The 20,359-nt window shown below is 36.2% G+C and overlaps 2 protein-coding genes across 6 annotated transcripts; both read left to right on the top strand.

The window, feature by feature from the left end:
• Positions 1-202: 202 nt before the first annotated feature.
• Positions 203-3,311, top strand: LOC126622734 (probable mitochondrial import inner membrane translocase subunit TIM21). The gene is made up of 9 exons (XM_050291469.1): positions 203-333; positions 490-611; positions 703-768; positions 854-872; positions 1,394-1,557; positions 1,906-2,084; positions 2,201-2,249; positions 2,694-2,813; positions 2,963-3,311. The coding sequence occupies exons 1-9, from the start codon at positions 330-332 to the stop codon at positions 3,134-3,136; spliced, it is 897 nt and encodes a 298-aa protein (XP_050147426.1). The 5' UTR covers positions 203-329; the 3' UTR covers positions 3,137-3,311.
• A 5,038-nt stretch (positions 3,312-8,349) lies between these two features.
• Positions 8,350-20,123, top strand: LOC126622725 (myosin-6-like). Of its 5 annotated transcripts, XM_050291455.1 has the most exons (40): positions 8,350-8,672; positions 9,789-9,917; positions 10,047-10,190; positions 10,309-10,454; positions 10,547-10,703; positions 10,855-10,913; positions 11,017-11,176; positions 11,304-11,453; positions 11,539-11,675; positions 11,798-11,944; positions 12,086-12,187; positions 12,574-12,631; positions 12,719-12,820; positions 13,039-13,076; positions 13,200-13,326; positions 13,448-13,618; positions 13,725-13,856; positions 13,945-14,054; positions 14,156-14,216; positions 14,426-14,603; positions 14,700-14,905; positions 15,154-15,273; positions 15,568-15,666; positions 15,845-16,057; positions 16,236-16,384; positions 16,500-16,620; positions 16,767-16,811; positions 16,917-16,997; positions 17,073-17,243; positions 17,371-17,508; positions 17,651-17,836; positions 18,075-18,200; positions 18,298-18,368; positions 18,450-18,549; positions 18,635-18,691; positions 18,851-18,907; positions 19,073-19,153; positions 19,256-19,338; positions 19,598-19,754; positions 19,882-20,123. In XM_050291455.1, exons 1-39 carry the CDS (start codon positions 8,670-8,672, stop codon positions 19,716-19,718), a joined length of 4,536 nt encoding a protein of 1,511 aa, XP_050147412.1. In that variant the 5' UTR covers positions 8,350-8,669; the 3' UTR covers positions 19,719-19,754; positions 19,882-20,123. The 5 variants fall into 5 exon arrangements, with proteins under 5 accessions (XP_050147412.1, XP_050147413.1, XP_050147411.1 ...); XM_050291456.1 differs by having other exon boundaries at positions 16,236-16,375; positions 19,598-20,123; XM_050291454.1 differs by having other exon boundaries at positions 19,598-20,123.
• The last annotated feature ends 236 nt before the right edge of the window (positions 20,124-20,359 follow it).

Below are 20,359 nucleotides of genomic sequence, written 5' to 3'. Positions count from 1 at the left end.
TAAAAAAAGAGTGTCCTAGGAACCACTCTTAAAAATTTATCCTCCTAAGCAAACAAAGAACATTTTAAGGCATGGTTGGTCCAATGAACTCCCACATTTTGAGGCCCGTTAAAGAAAAGTGACCCCACTAACTCAATTCCGGGCTTCTTCTAACCCACTCAACTCGACTTGAATTTCTAATCTAATTAACCCGACCCGTTATGACGGATCCATACCAAATCCCCCTTGCGCCTGTGAGGGTTTTAGACGATTGAGCAGAACAAGAAGCTGAACAAAGGGCTTCAGGGCATCAACCCTCGAGAGACCAGACTGAACCAGCAATAACCGTAATGGGTATGCTTCGTTTTCCGATTTTTCTTACGCATTTTCTTGGCATCCAAACAGGACATAAAGTTCCTTCTTTTTCTATTTTTTTAATGTTTTTAGTGGTGTTCTTCAAAGGGTTTATCTTTATCTGACTTAGTAGCGGCAATTATGTTGGTTTATTAGGGTCGTACAAGTGTGCTATGGACTTATGGAGGAAAAATCAAGTAGATTTGATTAGGGTTTTGCCCAGGATGAGATTGTGGGGGCAGAGGGCTTTCCACACAGAGGAGGTCAAGGCTGATCAGGTTTTTTTGTATGATTTGATTGATTTGCATTTCTGTTTTACTCTAAAGGGCTCACATTTGTTTGCTGAGTTACTGTTTGATTGTGATGCAGTTGCTGGCAGTAGTGAGATCAGGTTTTGCAAGTCAATCTGCTGCTCCTGGAAGCCATTTGTCTAGGGTGAGGTAATTGTATGATATTGGTTTTACTATTCTGTTTCTTTCGCACATTGCACGCTGATGTTTGTTTTCTCGTAATTATGCAGGGCGTGGCCGGAGCTAATGGTTGGTGACTGTTTCCAATTCATATAGTTGATAAGTAGTCTTGTGCTTAGAATAAGTATTTCAACTTTCTTCTGTTGGTTAGTTTAAGCAAAATAATCTCTGGTGGCTTCTTTTTCGCTTTCTGTCGTAGATAGTTTTTGTTCAACTATGAGATGTGAAAGAGATGCTTAAAGTGGATGACTTTTTTTTCAGTCGATCAAGCCTTCTGTTAAATGACTTCATTTAGAGTATTCATATGATGTACCTGTAATCATTAAATCTTCTCTTAGTTTTTAGCTTTGAATATACAGCTTGGACAGGAAAAGTTCATTAGTTAAACTTTCTAGGGTCTGGACGTATATGTATGCTATATAGTTTATGGATAAAAACCAGGAAGCATTTGGTGCCAAAAGTTTGCATTCATATTTAAGTCTGAGGTGTAATGATACACTCCACTCGTGAGGAGTAGGGAAAGATCATATTGTTTTGCATTATCTAGTAGTTTATTATTTGCAGTTGAGTTTTATACAATCATCTTCCAGGAATTCCTGTTCTATATGGAAGGAATCCCGCCAAAGCGTTTATGCATGCTTCTTGGCAACAGTCACAACTCACAAGAAACTATGGAGCGAGTACCACCATTCCACTCTTTAGCAGATCCTTTTCATCAAAAGCTACACGGAAACGACAACAAAGTTCATCTGAGGTTTGAGTTTGAACTGATTTTTTATTTAAATTTACATGTGTGTTATGTCCGCATGTTTGTGGCCGGGTGATTTAACATAGTCAAACATCATTCTTGTTTGGTTTGATCCATGGTCTATGTGCGTGATCTGAAGCTATCACTTGCTTCAATGAATACAAATTATTAGGTTGAAGAGGTCAAGGGATTTTCTAGGCATCTCAATAACTGTGTTATATGGAAACATTATGATTTTTTGTATCAACTTACTTCCTCAAGACCGTCTGTGATTGAGATTGCTAAACTTGCTTTTCACTTGATACTCAAACTCAACTTTTGGTTTCTTAATTCTTCAACCATTTCTTTTTCCAGAATAAGAAAGACGTATCTACTGTAGAGGATCCTTTTGATGCTCCTACATACAACATCCCAGAAAAGCCTGTGACATTTGTAGAGGGAGCTTCCTACAGTCTTGTCATTCTTGCAGGGCTTGGAGTTGCTGTTGCGGCAGGATATGCTGTTTTCAAGGAGCTTATTTTTGAACCAAAAGAGTAAGGAGACAAAAAAACTTTATGTTAATTTTCTAGATATGATATTTGATTCTGTCGTAAATTGAAAAATTGAATTATTCGGTATTACTCTATGATGATGACATGGTCCTTGGCAGGTACAAGATCTTTAACAAGGCTCTTAAAAGGATTCAAGATGATGCACAGGTTAGTATGTCATTATTGTTTCTCTAAAAGAAGTGTGGGGTAAATAATTTCTCTTTATCCTGGAACCGTGATTTCCTGAAAGGGGTTGGGACTTTATTTATCTGTGCATTGGCTGTGAACCTTGAAAATATTTGTAAATTTGTAATATGGGTGGCAGTTTTTTTCATGTCCAACACTGGAAAATTCAAGAGCTACATAATTAAGGCTATCAACGTATAAATTAAATGTATGATCATCCATAGATATGCTAGCTACAATTGCGTATAGGACTACAATTGCTTGGGGAGAGGAACCCGTATTTTTTATGCACTTCATGGGATTTATGAGCCTTTTCTGAATTAAATACTGGTCAATATTACGCATAATCCTCTTCGTGTGTTTGTTTGTGAACATTGTGTTGCCGATATTGTGGCTTAAATGACCTTGATTTGCCTTTTTTATCAGGTTAGGATGAGGGTCGGATATCCTATTACTGGATACGGTCAAGAAAGTAGAAATCGTGCTGCTCGCCAACGCATTCCCAACAGAATATGGCACGATGAAGAAGGCGTAGAGCATGTAGAGGTGATTTCTTATCGTCAACTTCACCACGTTATTTGCAATACAAATTGATTCCCAGACCCTCATTTTGAATTTTGTCATTGATGCAAATGACCTCTCACCATTTAGCCTAAATTTTTTTTTTAACTTGTGCTTCTACCAATTGAGCGCAGGTAAACTTTCATGTTCGTGGGCCGCATGGAGCCGGGAAAGTATTTGCGGAGATGTTCAAAGACGGAACAGACAAGCAATGGAAGTTCACATATTTGATCGTTCAGATACAGTCACCTTCTCCGGCACAGTTGATTCTGGAGTCTTATCTGCCTGCTTACAACGCAGCCAACTAGTCACAGCGCATGCTCACGTCTGTACCAAAATGGCATCGGGGTAGGATCGATATAGAGTTAGTCCTGTTAATAATTTTTCTCTTCTTTTCCCCCTAATATCCCCAAAAATTGAGCTTAAACTTGTCCCAAATTCTTAATCAACTCACATAAGAAATTTAATGAATTTTATCCGGAATTTTGAGCAGCTCATTATTTAGCAGGGAAAAGTTGAAATGCATTGTTCCTTCCTACTCACATGTTATCACAAACTTTTCTCCACCTCCAAGTTTTTAAGATTTTGATATTGACCTAATTAAATGTTTAATTATTGTTAATCAGCTTTAGGTCCAACTTTTGGCGCTGTCATGTTAGTTAGTTAGTTAATCTTACAAGGATCTGGATATAAAGATGTGCTTTGAATTGTATAAAATCTACGTTATATAAAAGCTAGTAGTTGTATGTTTATGTACGTATTGTTTTCCCACCAACTTAATTAGGTAATTTATTCAAGGGATTACATTATGGTGAAGTGAAAAAGTTGCAACGTGTTGCTTGCAAAGGTAATGTGTCATTAAACTATCTCGATTTAGTGAAGTTACGTTATTACCTTTCCAATTCCAATATTTTGCTTTTCCTTTCACTTTCTGTAGAGATTTTTCAATGTGATCGGTAGACGGGATGGTACACCATGTGTTACTATACAAATGGTGGGATGTGTGTTTTAAAAAGTTAATAATTTAAAAAATAAAATCCCTCACCACTTATATAAAAATATGTGGTGTACCACTCGTGTTCCGGTCACAATGAAATATTTCTCCACTTTTTGGACCTCTTATAAATTAATGCTAATTTATAAAAATAAAAGTGATGTAACATCAATTGAGTAGTGTGTTTCTTTCTTTGCATTTGAATTTGAATTTATCTTTTTGTAAATTAGATTAGTCAGTTAGTCAATTTTTCAAAAACAAATTGAGAGTACACAAGAAGTATAATTTTATCATTTTAGAAACGATAGTGATAGTAAGTTAAATAGTTAATTGTAAAAATTGATGAAAATTAAACCCGTCTTAAAATTCATTTATATTATCATTTTCTGTCATTGCATTATAACACCATATGCAAAAAAAAAAAAAAAAGGCCGAATTAGTTATCGCCCATTTTCACATAAAGGAAATAAAGCGAATCAGTATAAAGTGTGGATTTTGATTGCAATCTTCGAAATTGGATCCTCTCCTGAGCACAAGCTCAGGATCTTGTTGATCAGTCTACGTAAATCGTTGAATTTTGATCAAACGGTTACAAATAGAAGATTCTTTTAAAAATTATAATAATTATAATCGTTGAATTTTGATCCAACGGCTCACATGAGCTGGTCAGAAAGATCTTGAGCTTGTGGTCTGGAGAGGATCCAATTCCGCAATCTTCTAATTGATCCTGTGTGTCAAGGCGGTCTTTATCGTCCACTTTCTTCAACAAAACTGTAGCAACGGCTGTGATTGCACCGCATGTGGGTCCCTGGTCTGCACCGTTAGCTTCTTGACCCCATTAGATGTTGACATTTTTCGTTTTGCACGTCCTCAAGACTCATATGTTTGATGGTGTCAACACGTGCCCAAGAGCGTGCTCACGAGTGGCTCAACACGGAAAATTCAAACCCACGCTCACGTTTGCACGCGCTCGGGTTGATTGTTTTTATTTTCTAATTTTTTTTTAACCAACGATATTATCTACAATAAATGAGTGGAGGAATCGACTAAGCCTTATATTAGGCTAGTAATAATAATGTGATTCAAATTTTCTGTTGACGATAATTAAATCTGAGACATCTTACTTATAAGTAAGGAAGAATAGCAATAAATTGTAGTACTAAGTGAGTAATTTGATTTTTATCGTCCTTAGAATATCCTGCTCTCTTTCATATGTTATTATAGGACAATAAAAACCTGAATAGGAAAAGCATTAGTCTAATCAACAGAAATAAGAAGTATAATAGAATCTTGATATCTTAATTCTTGATAAATTAATAATTTAATAATATTTTTTGCCATTCCCAACTTGATGATGATGTGCTAATTTTTTTTTAAAGTAAAAAGAATTTATTAAGAAAGCATTAAGAAAGTAGGTATGACAAACATGTCAAATGTAACAAAGAGGTCACATACTCCAAAAAATATAACACAAATTTACAAATTACAAACTCATGAATGCAATATAATTTTCAACCACCATGGAAACCCATTTCTAACCAATAAGAAATATAACAACCTTGTGAGTCGTAGAACCACCTTAATAAAATCACAAGGAAAAGACTACACCAACTTTGATGACGTTGTCAGCAAAAAAGCACTGCTACAAGTTACCTCCAATGAATATTGAGCTTCTTCCTCACAATCATTTGCCATGAACACAAACCAACAAAAGAAAAAAAAAACAAAAATCAACCTTAACTATGATCAATAGTTGCTACTTAAATATTTGAGTTTGATTTGTAACCCATAGCCATCACAAAGGTCCTCGATAAAGCGAGAGTGCGACAACAATCACGAAAACTCTTCTCGCCCTAGTGAAAGAGTGACCACAACTAGAAAAGAAACGCGAAAGAAAATAGAAGGAAGATACCAAGGGAGATTGTCGCCAACCCAAAGCCAATTGCAAGGGTCGACGACTGAGGAATTTTTCCCTTAGATTTTATTCTATAGATAACGGCTAGGGTTTTGCGTTGGTGAAACGAAGAATGAGAAAGATTTAGTTGACTATTGTTAAATTAATAATTTGCCAAACTTAGAAGATAATACAATAAAAAAAACATATAAGTCCCATGTAATATATAAATTAATAATTTCCTGATACATAGTGTTTATGATTCGACTATAAAACCTTTATAAAATATGACTCAATCATTATTTGTTTCTTCTTAAAATTGATGTCACTTTAGATATCATCTCTAACTTTCTAACATGATGAAAAGTGATGGTGTGATATTCAACAAAAAATTAATCAACATCATCACAGCATTGAGAGCTTCTTTTTGCTAAACGGGCTCTATAGTAGAACTATCATTCTTCGACTTCATCATCTTAAACATGTAATACCATCTATTTAATTAATTAATAAATTAATGATTTATCGATTATTTAATATTTCTTTAAATTAATAGATTTTGTTGGTCCCGATGCTAATGCTATTAATTTATAGAGGTTTGGCTGTAGTTTGACAAACAGAAACAATAATAAGGCGCGTGGTGACTTCAAAGCCACGTGGCTCCTTTTTATTGGGAGTCCTCAAGTAACTTGGGACTTTAGCCATTTGACTAGGTTTAGCAGTTTCCATCTGTTGTGTGCTGTGCTGTTGATCCCGCGTGTAGCTTAGTATATTTGTCCCCTCCCATAACTACCCACAAAACTGAGTTATTATTACGAAGCTAGCCTTCTATATTTCAACGGACATTCATGCATTCGCGGCCACTTACTACTATGGTCTATGGTCTAGTGGTATTATTATTTATTTGTAAATGAGAGATCTTAAGTTCGATTCTCTTTAAAAATTAATTTAAATCACATCCTTAATAGTCTATTGTGAGGTTAAGCCCACCTCATTTCCCTTAATATAAATATTATCATACGTTAAAAAAAAAAAATTGTGTGCCCTCTCTCATGGTCTAGATTTTGGTGTAGTTCCTTATATCATAAGTTCATGGAAAATGCTTGAAAACTACGTTTTTTTGACATTTTATAGATCATATGATGTGACGGTTAATAGTTGGTTATATTCTTTATTGATTTTTTTTTTAAATTCAACCAAGGACCACCATATCATTTGGTGACGATACAAATTTTATATTTATTGTTGATTCACAAATCTTCTATATCTGACCTGATCACAACGAAAAATGTTTCAGCTAATGAGCTATATCATAAATAGATAAACCGATGAGTCTAATCGGTAACAATATTTGTATTCTTTGTCGAAGCCTTAGAAATCACTACGTCTAACCTAAAAATTATCAAGAAGAAGCAAGTTTGTTTTTTAGTATTATAAAACTTAAATAAACCTATAAAACTGTACTATGACAAAGTAAAATACAAATATGATTGCCGATTAGTATTACGATCTAGTTAGTATTCCTTTTCACTTCTTAGCTTTAATTCTCGTTAAAGACCAATTTGAACCATATTATTGATAGCCCATTATGAAGTTAAACATATCTCCTCCTCCTTAGTGTAAATAATATCGTTTGTTAAAAAAAAATATAGTGTCCCTTTTATTTGTGCTTGAAATTGAGAAGATAACGCAAAACAAATAGTATTAGCATTTAAATGCTAGCCAAACAAATGTAAATTTGATGTAGGGATGGGGAGAAAATATAGAAAAAATAACAACCTTTCGTAAATTTTAGGATTTAATGAATTAAAATATTTGTCCTACCAAAAATAGCAATATTCATCATAACATTTCCTTACAAAGTCATGCCATGTATATGAATGATACACTGTATTTTTTTTGTAAAGTGATTAATTGTAAATGAAAATTGATTCTACCAAATACAAATCATTTGCACCATTTTTATGTCATGCATGGCCTGTGTGACGCTGTGAGTTTAAAAAACAAAAAAAAAATCTTTTTACTAATGTTAAATCTTAAAATATTTATAAATTCTTTAACATTTATGTTACCAATAAAATTACGATAAAGCAGATGATTAACATTCGCGAGTGAAAGCGTTCAATATCACTACTCCCAGCCTTTACAAGGACCTAGCTTCTCTGCCCTCCCGCTTTCCATACACTCCCATCTCCTCCTATTTGTGCAATCATGGTTAAACTACGTCAACATTTTATATTACTATTGTTTTTTGTCTTATTATCTCTAAAAAAAATAAATATAAAATGTTGACGTAATTTAACCGTGACTGTATAAAATAAGAGAGAATAAGAGTGTACGGGAAGTGAGAGGGTAGAGAAGCCGGGTATCCTTTGCAAAGCATTTGATGTCTAAGTACGAAAAAAAGTTGACAAAATAGAGAAATAGAGAGAGTTTACCGCGTCCGGGATTCGATTAAAAGGTCAAGGTTTTCAGACAAGTCCCGTGTGAACTCCAGCGGGACCGTGTCTTAAAATTGCGTAATTACCGTCAAGATCCAAGGGTAGTTTCGGAAACTCAGGAAGTTAATAGGCGTTTTATTTTGTTAATTAAATCGTTAATTGGAACAAAATTATGTTAATAAACCTTTACGGAGTCCCGAAAAAATAAAAACCAAAGTCGCCAGAACAGAAAAAAACAAGAGCAAGAAAATCTAGTTGGAAAAAAACAGAGGGGGGCTTAATCTCTTCTGCAAGTTATTTGGATTTGTTGGAGGGGTTTAAGCTTCTCAGTTGTCATTCAATATTTTTGATTAAATTATTTTTTGGAAAGAAATATCGGCAAAAATTGTAGTGGAAGGAGGAGAAGTTGGAAGCTTTTGTGGTTGCTGGAATTGGATTGTTTCTGTGGGAAGGGCTGGGAGTAGATCCAGAAGCAAACCCAAGTCCCTGATCTGATCAGTTTATCTGTAAAAATGGTATTTTTATATATTTTATTTATATTTCTGTTGATTTTTTTTGGATAGTTTATTGGTTTGGAGTTCTGTGATTTTGTTATTGTATGTAGGTTGTGTTTAAAGATTGGAATTTGTTGATGATTTCATGGTTGTGTTTGGTTTTCTTGCTTGTGGACTGATCTGTGTTTGGTTTGGAGCAGAACAGAGATTTGATTTGCTTTCGTTGTTTTATGTTTTGTGTCATTTGGTCTAGATGAATGTCATTAGGATTTGTTTACTTATGCTGTCATGTTGAAATGCCCGTCCGGATTTAGTGAGCAACCGCTTCGAGCTTTGTCTTCGGCAGCATAAACGTATTGGCAACGTTGCTTAAAGTTTCGGAATTTAATTGACAGGAATGAGACTTTATAACTCAATGTGATTTGAACTGAAATGCCCGACTGTATTCAGTGAGCAACTGTTTCGAGCTTCTTCTTAGTAGCATTGACATATTGGCAACACTGTTTAGGGTCTAGGAATTTATTTGACTAGAGGGAGACTCTGTAACTCAATGTAATCAGTAATTTGGATGTCAGTTTCTGGGGTTGCCCTGGCAATGACTCATTGGTTCAGCTCCCGTATGCAATATGTACTAGTATTCAGGCTGCAGATTTCACGGGCATGCCTAAATCAGTCACTGAACATCAGTTAGATTTGTTTGGCAGTAGGAATATAGAGTCTTGGAAGTGAAACTGGTAACGATGTGGTTGTTTTTGAGTTGCCAATAATTTTGAGTTGAGTTGAACTTCAAAAGGTTCATTATTCAGCTTAACTCATGCTGAATCTAGCTTATTTATCAGTCAGCTCATTTAAACCGCTGACACTCTTTTCCCGTTTGAGTGGTTAACTATTTTTTTTTATCAATCATCAGAGAATGCATTATTTTCTTCATCTTCTTCATTTTGGATTGGATCACTCCTTTTTTTTTGTTTTTCTCAATTGCACATATGCTGACTCTTCTGCTTAATTCTGTTGAGTTCCTTTGTTTTAAAAATTAAAAGAAAATCTTTTGGATACACTATGTGTTGTTGTCGTTACAATAAATTCTTGTTCTAATAATCCACTGGGTATATTAACTATTGGGACTCTATACTCTAGGCTGCTGCTATTAGTCTTGTGGTTGGATCTCTTGTTTGGATCGAGGATCCTGAAGAAGCTTGGCTCGATGGTGAAATTGTGGAGATTAAAGGTGAAAACTACAAGGTTCTCTGCACTTCAGGAAAGACGGTGGGTGCATTTTATTTTTGTTTACTACGAATTTGTGCATCCCGACCTCTGTAATTATGTTCAATGTTGAATCATTTAGCCTGTTCTGATAGTTCTGTGGATCTTCCTTGCTTTCCCTATTTCTCGTAGGTTGTCGTTAAAGCCTCAAATGTCTATCCTAAAGATGCTGAGGCCCCACCCTGTGGAGTGGATGATATGACCAAGCTGGCTTATTTGCATGAACCAGGTGTCCTAGATAATTTACGGTCACGATATGATATCAATGAAATATATGTAAGTATTGACTAAATTAAATATGTTCTTCCATCTTCTTGCGTATGTGAGTGTGCTTTTAATTTTAACTTTTAGTATATGAAAGCCAATGATCTGATGTACTAAATGCTGCTTCCAGACGTACACAGGGAGCATTTTGATTGCTGTGAACCCTTTTTGTAGACTACCTCATCTGTATGATAGCCATATGATGGAACAATATAAAGGGGCTGATTTCGGTGAACTAAGCCCACACCCGTTTGCTGTTGCAGACGCAGCATATAGGTACATTTTCACATTCTCACTGCTTATTTGTTTATTTATGTGATCTCTTCTTGTCCAGTGGTGTAAGGTTCCATTGGTTTGGTTGGTTACAGACTTATGATTAATGACGGAATAAGTCAGTCAATATTGGTTAGTGGTGAGAGTGGGGCTGGTAAAACAGAAAGCACCAAACTGCTTATGCGCTATCTTGCCTACATGGGAGGGAAAGCTGCTGCTGAAGGGAGGAGTGTTGAGCAGCAAGTCTTGGAGGTACCAAGGATTTAGAACCTCAGTTTAAGTTGCAAACAGATATGAGAAGTCATAAGATTTGATACAATTTATGGTCCACAACTATTTACTTTCTTATCTCTGTTTTTTCTTTGTATGATGTTAATATGTTTTGGTTTCTCTTGACTTTCAGTCAAATCCTGTTTTAGAAGCATTTGGGAATGCGAAGACTGTTAGAAACAATAATTCCAGGTGAGAGGGTCTTTATTCAAAATGTTTCTTCACGTCTTGAATTTTATGTTTACTACATGCTCGATTTGGGTATAACTTTATTTGCCTGTCTTGATTGCTGCAGTCGTTTTGGTAAGTTTGTGGAGCTTCAGTTTGATAAGAATGGGAGGATCTCCGGGGCTGCAATAAGAACATACTTGCTTGAAAGATCGCGTGTTTGTCAGGTGTCCAGTCCTGAAAGAAACTATCACTGTTTCTACATGCTTTGCGCTGCACCACCTGAGGTAAATGAATCTCTTAATATGAAATTAAATTCAAGGAGAAGCAGAAACCCTTAGTCTCTATGTTTTCAGGCAAAGTTCAAGGTTTCTTCTCTAACAATTTGGATTGGCTTTTCTTTGTCATCTCCAGGATGTTCAAAGGTTCAAATTGGGACACCCAAAAACATTTCACTATTTGAATCAATCAGATTGTATTGAATTGGATGGGCTTGATGATGCCGAAGAATACATTGCTACAAGGAAGGCAATGGAGGTTGTTGGAATAAGTACTGAAGAACAGGTATTAATGATAGAGGGTACCTTCAAGTGTTAAGACTTCTCAGAAGTGGCCTTGAATTATAATTAACCTTTGCAATTGTATTTAGGATGCCATATTTCGAGTTGTGGCAGCAATTCTACATCTCGGAAACATTGAATTTGCAAAGGGAAAGGAAATGGACTCGTCCATGCCGAAGGACAACAAGTCTTTGTTCCACCTAAAAACTGCTGCTGAGCTTTTCATGTAATTATGCAATTTCATCGACACATTGTCACACACAAACTGGTGCTCTTATATTAAGTTTGCTTCTCCATATTCTATAAATTAATGAAATGCATCCTTTTCTTTCAATGAATTTTGTTTAGGTGTGATGCGAAGGCGCTAGAAGATTCTCTTTGCAAACGTGTTATTGTTACGCGTGATGAAACAATCACAAAATGGCTGGATCCAGAAGCCGCAGCTGTCAGTAGAGATGCTTTGGCTAAAGTTGTGTACTCGAGATTGTTTGATTGGTAAGCTTCTATACGAAAAAAAGCTTGACTGAAGATATAGCAGTATGGTCTTTCCTTGGTTTTACCGTTTAACATTTGGAACCATAGTTGAAACTGAGGTTACTTATGCTGGTATCGCTGTAATTTCCCTTGTTTGTGCAGGCTGGTGGATAAGATTAACAATTCAATTGGTCAGGACCCTGACTCAAAGTTCTTAATTGGAGTTCTCGACATTTATGGATTTGAGAGTTTCAAAACTAACAGGTGCTTCATTGGTATTCCTTTTGTTTACATAATTGACATGAAATAGTTTCGTCAAGTGAAGAAGTATCCCCCTTCATCAAGTCATTGCTCTCATGATCATATAGCAGTCCACTGTGCCCCACTGCACACGCTAGATTTCAACCAGATCCTATTGAGTATTGTAAATTTATCGTATTAGGTACCACTTATATGATCTTCCCACTCTTTACGGACAGCCTAGGGTTGGTTGGAAAATTCACAGTTTGTAAGAGAGACATGATGGTCCTAGTATCCATAAGATGCATTGATAATATGATTTACATTTCAGCTCATTAGAGTGTGATGATCCATTTATTAGAACTTGTTTGGTCTTTCTCCTGATGCATGGTTGCTTATGAATTTTGCAGTTTTGAGCAATTTTGCATCAATTTGACGAATGAGAAGCTTCAGCAACATTTCAATCAGGTTTGTCGGTCAATGGACTCCCTATTTTCTCTATCTTCAGCACTTATTCAGTACATCTAATTTATGTTGCTTATTTTATTTGGGCAGCACGTTTTCAAAATGGAGCAAGAGGAATATACAAAAGAAGAGATTGATTGGAGTTACATTGAATTTGTTGACAACCAAGATATCCTAGATATGATTGAAAAGGTTTGTGCTGTCTAACTCGAATACAGTAATTTCTTTCTATGTTGCTATTTAACACCATGTATTTATATGTATATTTAGTTTAAATTTTTTGTGAATGTACTGTCCAAGTACTTGTGTTGATTTGGTTTTTTGTTGTTATAATTATTCACATATTTTTATGATGATTCTTGTGTTAGAGTTCTTATGATGTTTTTAAATTTAACTCTGTTTTATTTCAGAAACCTGGTGGCATAATTGCTCTTCTCGATGAAGCTTGGTAAGTGAAATAGTTTGGATTAGCCTGTCGTTTTATGTCACGTTGATTTCCTTGACTTACCATTGCTTAAAAACTATTTTGATACTCTTTTATGGTGCGATAACTGAGGCTTATTTTTTGTAGTATGTTTCCAAGATCGACACATGAAACATTTGCTCAGAAGTTATATCAAACATTCAAAAATCATAAGCGCTTCACCAAACCAAAATTGTCACAAAGTGACTTCACAATTTGCCATTATGCTGGTGATGTAAGTATACTTGTTTGCTGACCTCTACGGTTACTGCTAGTTTTAGGGATAAATGTAATATTTTGTGGTTATAGAGTTTAGTCTTAGCTGTACCAAGTAACAAGGTTAATATAACTTTCAGGTCACTTATCAAACTGAATTGTTTCTGGACAAGAACAAGGACTATGTGGTTGCTGAGCATCAAGCGCTTTTGAGTGCTTCTACATGTTCCTTTGTCTCGGGCATGTTTACGTCGTTAGTTGAGGATTCATCCAAGTCGTCAAAGTTCTCTTCAATAGGTTCTCGGTTTAAGGTCTGATATCTTTTTTTATTTTTTTTATTAAATTCTGTTTAAGCAAATGATTTGTATATTTTCTTAGTTTTGTGAGTTATTAACACCTCATTTGTACTTTATGCAGCAACAACTGCAACAATTGCTTGAAACTCTCAGTTCTACGGAGCCACATTATATTCGGTGTGTAAAACCCAACAATGTTCTTAAGCCAGCAATCTTTGAGAACAAAAATGTTCTGCAACAACTTCGTTGTGGGGTAAGAGAATGTTGATATCTTTAGGTTGTTTTTTTCCTGATAGTGTTGTAATTAAGATTCCCGGCATTTATACATGGTCTGAATTCAGGGGGTCATGGAAGCAATCAGGATAAGCTGTGCTGGATATCCTACTAGAAAAGCTTTTGTTGAATTTGTAGACCGATTTGGCCTCCTTGCACCCGAAGTTCTGGATGGGAGGTATTTATACTTTTTGTTATGGGTTGGGGGGTTTTAAATCTTGATTGGTCACATCATTGAAGTTCCTAACCTTTTTTCTTTCCGCTTATGTTATACTTTAGCACTGATGAGGTCAATGCTTGCAAGAAACTTTTAGAGAAGGTGGGCCTAGAAGGCTATCAGGTAAATGCTGATCCAATAATCAATTTTGCTTCTCAGCTTGAAATTCTAATACAGTGATGCTCTCTTTAGAAGTTGGACATTTTTTTTGGGTACTGTTGGTGTCTTAATTTAATCCTTGACGGAATGATGTATTTAATTTATATTATCCTCTAGGCAAAATAGTGTTCTCTCAAACTAAACCTAACCTACTAGCTTATTCATATTTTCAGATTGGTAAAACGAAGGTCTTCCTTCGGGCTGGTCAGATGGCGGAATTGGATGCTCGTAGAAGTGAGGTCTTGGGAAGATCAGCTAGTATTATTCAAAGGAAAGTTCGTTCTTATTTGGCTAAAAGAAGTTTTATTTTGCTCCGTCTTTCTGCAATACGACTCCAAGCTGCTTGTAGAGGTAGATTAATTAGATGTTAATTTGAGTTTTCAAGAACTTTTGTCTATTGATTCCTTGAGGCTTATTGCTGTGATGTTATGGTCATGTCAATTGTAGGACATCTTGCTCGACATGTCTATCAGGGCATGAGGAGAGAAGCTTCCAGTCAGATGATCCAAAGGCATTTGCGCATGTATCTTGCTAGGAAAGCTTACAAAGAATTGTATTGCTCTGCTGTATCTATTCAGACCGGTATGCGAGGGTTAACTGCACGTAATGAGCTACGCTTTAGAAGGCAGACCAGAGCAGCAATTATCATCCAGGTAAAATGATAAAATAGATCAATGTTATAAACAAAATATGCAGCTCTATTTTTATTTTGTTTTTCTTAGCCATGTGGAAGTTACGCATGAAATTCCAATACCACTTTTTTGAATTTCAAAATGTTTCAAGGAGTGATTTAAAACTTTAAATGTCTATCATGCCTTCCTATTGCTATATCTGGCCATCTGGCTAAAAAGATCTAATGTTTCATATATTTTCCCTAAATGATTCTCTTTGATGATTGTAGAGTCACACTCGCAAGTTCTTGGCACGGTTGCATTATAGGAAGACAAAGAAAGCTGCAATTACCACACAATGTGCTTGGAGAGGAAAGGTTGCTCGTATGGAACTACGAAAGCTTAAGATGGTAATAAGCTCTCTTTTTATGTTTTCTTTCATAGCAAGGTCTGTTCAATGAGACATATGCATTATTAGGTTTAAGTTTGGACATTTTAACTGAAGAATGGAATCTTTTGGAGATGCATCAATCTACAATGTTTGGAGCCAGATAATTTTCCCAAGTGCTACCGAAATAAAATTTCTTGTCACGTTTCTTTAATTTTGTTTCCCTTCTGTAGCAGCTGAGAAGTTAAGTTTGTTCTTTCGACTGTTGGCAATTAAATCTTAGAGGGTCTCATTTCATTATTGTTATATTATGCAGGCTGCAAGGGAAACGGGAGCTCTCCAAGCTGCCAAAAATAAATTAGAAAAGCAAGTTGAAGAATTGACATGGAGATTACAGCTGGAGAAACGCATAAGGGTATGCATGATAATGAATTTACTAAAACGCGTGTAAAGTTGTTATACAGGTGTTTTGGCTAGGCATACAACAACTTAGATTGTTCTTTGCATCATCTTCTTGAGCAAAACTACTTTGGGGATGGTGGTTCTTGCTATCCTGTGTCTCTCATTTGAATGCTATGTTCTCTTGCTTGTAGGCCGACTTGGAAGAAGCCAAAACACAAGAAAATGAAAAACTACAGTCTGCTTTGCAAGATATGCAAGTTCAATTTAAGGAAACGAAGGCGATGCTTGAGAAGGAGCGTGAAGCCTTAAAAAGAGCAGAAAAAGTAGTCCCGGTAATACAGGAGGTTCCAGTTGTTGACCATGGCTTGATGGAGAAGCTAACCAATGAAAATGAACAACTTAAGGTAAAGGGCTCAAAAGTATAGAATTTGTTGTCGAGGACTGTACTTTGATATTTTAGAGTTGATACATCAAGAATGTACGCTAACTTTGGGGAAATGAACTCGGACATTTCTATTTGCTGATAAATTTTAACCTTGCATCCCTATTTACTTGTGTGTCTTGCTGATTAATATGTTGCAGGCTTTAGTGAATTCACTGGAGATAAAAATTGACGAAACAGAAAAGAAATATGAAGAGGCAAACAAAATGAGTGAAGAAAGGTTGAAGCAAGCTTTGGAGGCAGAATCACAGATTATTAAGTTAAAGACGAACATACAAAGGTTATTTGAGTAAGCTTCTTTTGTCTGAATATCGTTCAAATTGCGACCAGTCATCACTCTCTCGCTCACTCTCTCTCTCTCTCCCAGTTATTTATTTCATAGTGATTGTTACTTTCATTCGCAGGCTTGAAGAGAAATTTGCTGACATTGAGTCTGAAAACAAAATTCTTCGGCAACAGCAAATAAGTACACCTGTTAAAAGGGCACATGAGCACCCACCAATTCCACCAACTCCAGAAACTCATGTAGCACTCCTCTCTTATCTTTCCCTGTCCTCCCTCCCTCCCTCCCTCTCTCGCTCTCTCTCTCTCTCTCTCTCTCTCTGTGTCTCTCTACACACACACACACCCACCCACCCACCTCTTTATTGATTTATGCTATTATTTCACAGAGAGTAGAAAATGGTCACCATTTGAGCAAAGAGAGCAGAGCCAATGTAATTTTACTTCTCTCTTCTCTGTTGCTATCACTCTTCTTTTATCTTTCCCCCTCATATATCCGCTCCCTATCTTTTTAGTAATTGACAGAAGCGTCTTTGCAGGAACCACAAAGTGCAACACCGAAGAAGTTTGGCACTGAATCTGATAGCAAGTTGAGGAGATCACTTGTTGAACGTCAACATGTATGTTCTAACTAATACGAACATCCTTTGATTAGGTTGGCTTCTTTTAACATTGTGCCTGGTCCTTTTCCACAGGAGAGTGTTGATGCTCTTATCAATTGTGTCGTGAAAAACGTTGGGTTCAGTCAAGGAAAACCTGTTGCGGCCATTACCATCTACAAGTGTCTTCTCCACTGGAAATCTTTTGAGGCTGAAAGGACTAGTGTGTTTGATCGCCTCATCCAGATGATTGGTTCCGAAATTGAGGTAATTGCATTACTTTGTATAAGGTTTTCTGTAGGAAGTGAAAAACAAAACTAAAATCTGATGCTTTTAAGCATGAGAAATATGACAGAAATTATGCATAATCAATTAATCTGTCTATTGATTCCAGAACCAAGACAACAATGATCACATGGCATACTGGCTATCAAATACATCTGCATTATTGTTCTTACTCCAACGAAGTCTGAAGGGTGCTGGTGCAAAGAAACCACCCGCTCCAACATCTCTCTTTGGGAGGATGACCATGGTATCCAGATTCTTCAATATAATCTTTTTTCTACTTTCTCTTTGGTTCTTTTTGCTTTATATTTCGTTTGGAATGCATTATTATTTTGATTATTTCTTGGACATTTCACTCCTGTTTATATAATATGGTTTTGAAATTGCAGGGTTTTCGCTCATCCCCTTCTTCTGCAAACCTTGCACCTGCACTTGATGTAGTACGCCAAGTGGAAGCCAAGTACCCAGCATTATTATTCAAGCAGCAGCTTACAGCATATGTGGAGAAAATATATGGCATTATTCGAGACAACTTGAAAAGAGAGTTGAATCCATTGCTTTCTTTGTGTATCCAGGTACGCTGAATTTATTTGACTTCTTGTCTGACTGGAAAAAAAAGAATCTTAGTCCTACCAAGAGGTGCAGTGGCCGTGATACAATTTCGGATATAAATCCAATTCATCTCTTGTGGTTTTTGACTTTTTTTGTCTTGTTCCTAAACATTTTTGAATGAGTCTCTGTTGAAATTGGTTTCATTATCCAATTGTTTTTGTTTTCTTCACTTTGAACTTTGTTTTTTCATCTGTCATACAGGCACCAAGAGCGTCAAAGGGTGTACTAAGATCTGGTCGGTCCTTTGGGAAAGATTCTCCAGCGAGTCACTGGCTGAGCATTATTGACAGCCTTAGCACTTTCCTTAGCACATTGAAAGAAAATTTTGTAAGAAACTTATTGTACTATTATATACTAATTTTGGCTAATGCCATACATTTTACTTCGTGTTATTCCTATCTTATTTTTTTTTTTGGGGTTTCAGGTGCCTCCTGTTCTTGTCAAGGAGATCTTTACTCAGACTTTCTCCTATATTAATGTTCAACTGTTTAATAGGTAAGTACTTTTTTCTGCTTGGATGTTTCATTGGTTATGCCGAAAAGTTCATTTATACCGGAGCATGTTATTCTTTTCCAGTCTTCTTCTACGTCGTGAATGCTGTACATTCAGCAATGGGGAGTATGTGAAATCTGGATTGGCTGAATTGGAGCTGTGGTGTTGTCAAGCAAAAGAAGAGGTGATTCTCCCCCTTGTTTCTAAATTGCTCAATTCATCCTTATTTATTTTCTGACTTTCATTGGCTTTTTCTCCCTGGATTCCAGTATGCGGGCTCATCGTGGGATGAACTTAAGCACATAAGACAAGCTGTTGGTTTCCTGGTAGGCTTAACCCCCTTTGTGTCAAACGAAACATATTCGTGTATTTGTCATTTTGTTAGTAAACTCCATATTGTAGGATATATCTCTCTCATTATAATTTATTTCATTAAATAATTGGCAATGGAACTTACTTGATCTTTAACTCACATTGACTAACAGGTCATACATCAGAAGTACAGAATTTCATATGATGAAATCACCAATGATCTGTGCCCTGTGAGTCTCTCTCTCTCTCTCTCTCTGTCACTCTCTCTCTGTCTCTCAAATGGTCCAGCTTATTCTCCCTCAAATGGTCCAGCTTATTCTCCGGAGACACACACTCCCACTCAACCAACACTTTTTCTCTCGTCTCTCTCTGATATTAATTCTTCGTTTCTTCAGATCCTGAGTGTTCAACAGCTGTACAGAATATGTACTCTCTATTGGGATGATAACTACAACACCCGAAGTGTATCTCCAGATGTAAGTTTGTTTATGACGATATCTTCTTTAGTTAGCAGTATTTGGATTCATATCGTCCAGTGATTTTTGTTCTTAACAATCACCATATTTATCATTTTACAGGTAATTTCCAGTATGAGAGTACTTATGACTGAGGACTCGAACAATGCTGTCAGCAACTCATTTTTGTTGGATGACAATTCCAGGTGGGCTTTCTTTTTCTCATGTGTTCTCTGTTGATTAATTACTGGAAGAGTTTGTATGACAGAGAGTGAAGGAAAATGACCATACACGTATAAACTTGCATGAATGCATGCAAAGCAATGCATAAAATGAAACCATGCTTTCTACGGGATGCAATCTAAACTATCTAGCGATTGAACGTTTATTTGCTTTATTTAATTTCCATTTACCCAGTGAAGCCTGGCACTTTGAATTGTCACTAATCCGTGCTTCTTAATATAGCATCCCCTTCTCGGTTGATGACCTCTCTACGTCCCTGCAAGAGAAGGAGTTTTCAGATGTCCAACCAGCAGAGGAACTTCTTGAGCATCCTGCCTTTGAGTTTTTACATGAGCGAGGCTAAGGAAGCTTGGACATGATTTTCCCTTGTTTTCTCTAGGTAGGACAGTAATTCAAATTCTATTGCATTTGTTTGTAAATCTTTTTTCTTCCTTTTCTTTCCCCGTTTTATATCCATGCCCCTTCAGTAAAATTCTTTATTCATTCTTTTATTTGGGCATTCCAAGTGTAAAATCCTCGCCGTCGAAAGGGGAAGCAGATACATGGAAGTGGGTGTGCATTCTTTTTTCTTTTCTCCTTTGTCTAGTTTCTTCTGCCAATCTATGCAGGAAGATAGATATTTGGAGTACACATACTTTCTTGTAGTGTGGTGGCTGAGCTATTTCTTTCTCCACCAATTTTTTGTTTGTACAAAGAAACAATATATATACAATTCTTACTACATAATTTTAAGGTGTTTTTTGGATCAGATTCTGGCCTTTTTTCTGCAGTTAAATGACAGTTTTATTCATTTTGAACTTTTTGTTTCTGGCTCAAAAGATTAAGAGTCTGTTAACTAGTGAGATTCTCCTCGTGCTGTCGGGTTCGCCTTTTATGGGAGCTGAAGTAACGATTAGACGTGAGAGGGCTGGGAGACGATGGACGTTTACACCGGCCCTGCCAAGAATTCATGCTTCCAGGACTGCAGTGTGTTGTATGAGGAGG

Source organism: Malus sylvestris, chromosome 5, assembly GCF_916048215.2.
Source record: "Malus sylvestris chromosome 5, drMalSylv7.2, whole genome shotgun sequence".
In the NCBI taxonomy this organism is placed as follows: Eukaryota; Viridiplantae; Streptophyta; class Magnoliopsida; order Rosales; family Rosaceae; genus Malus; species Malus sylvestris.
Note: the sequence above shows the minus strand (reverse complement) of the source record. Positions and strands in the feature narration are given on the sequence as shown.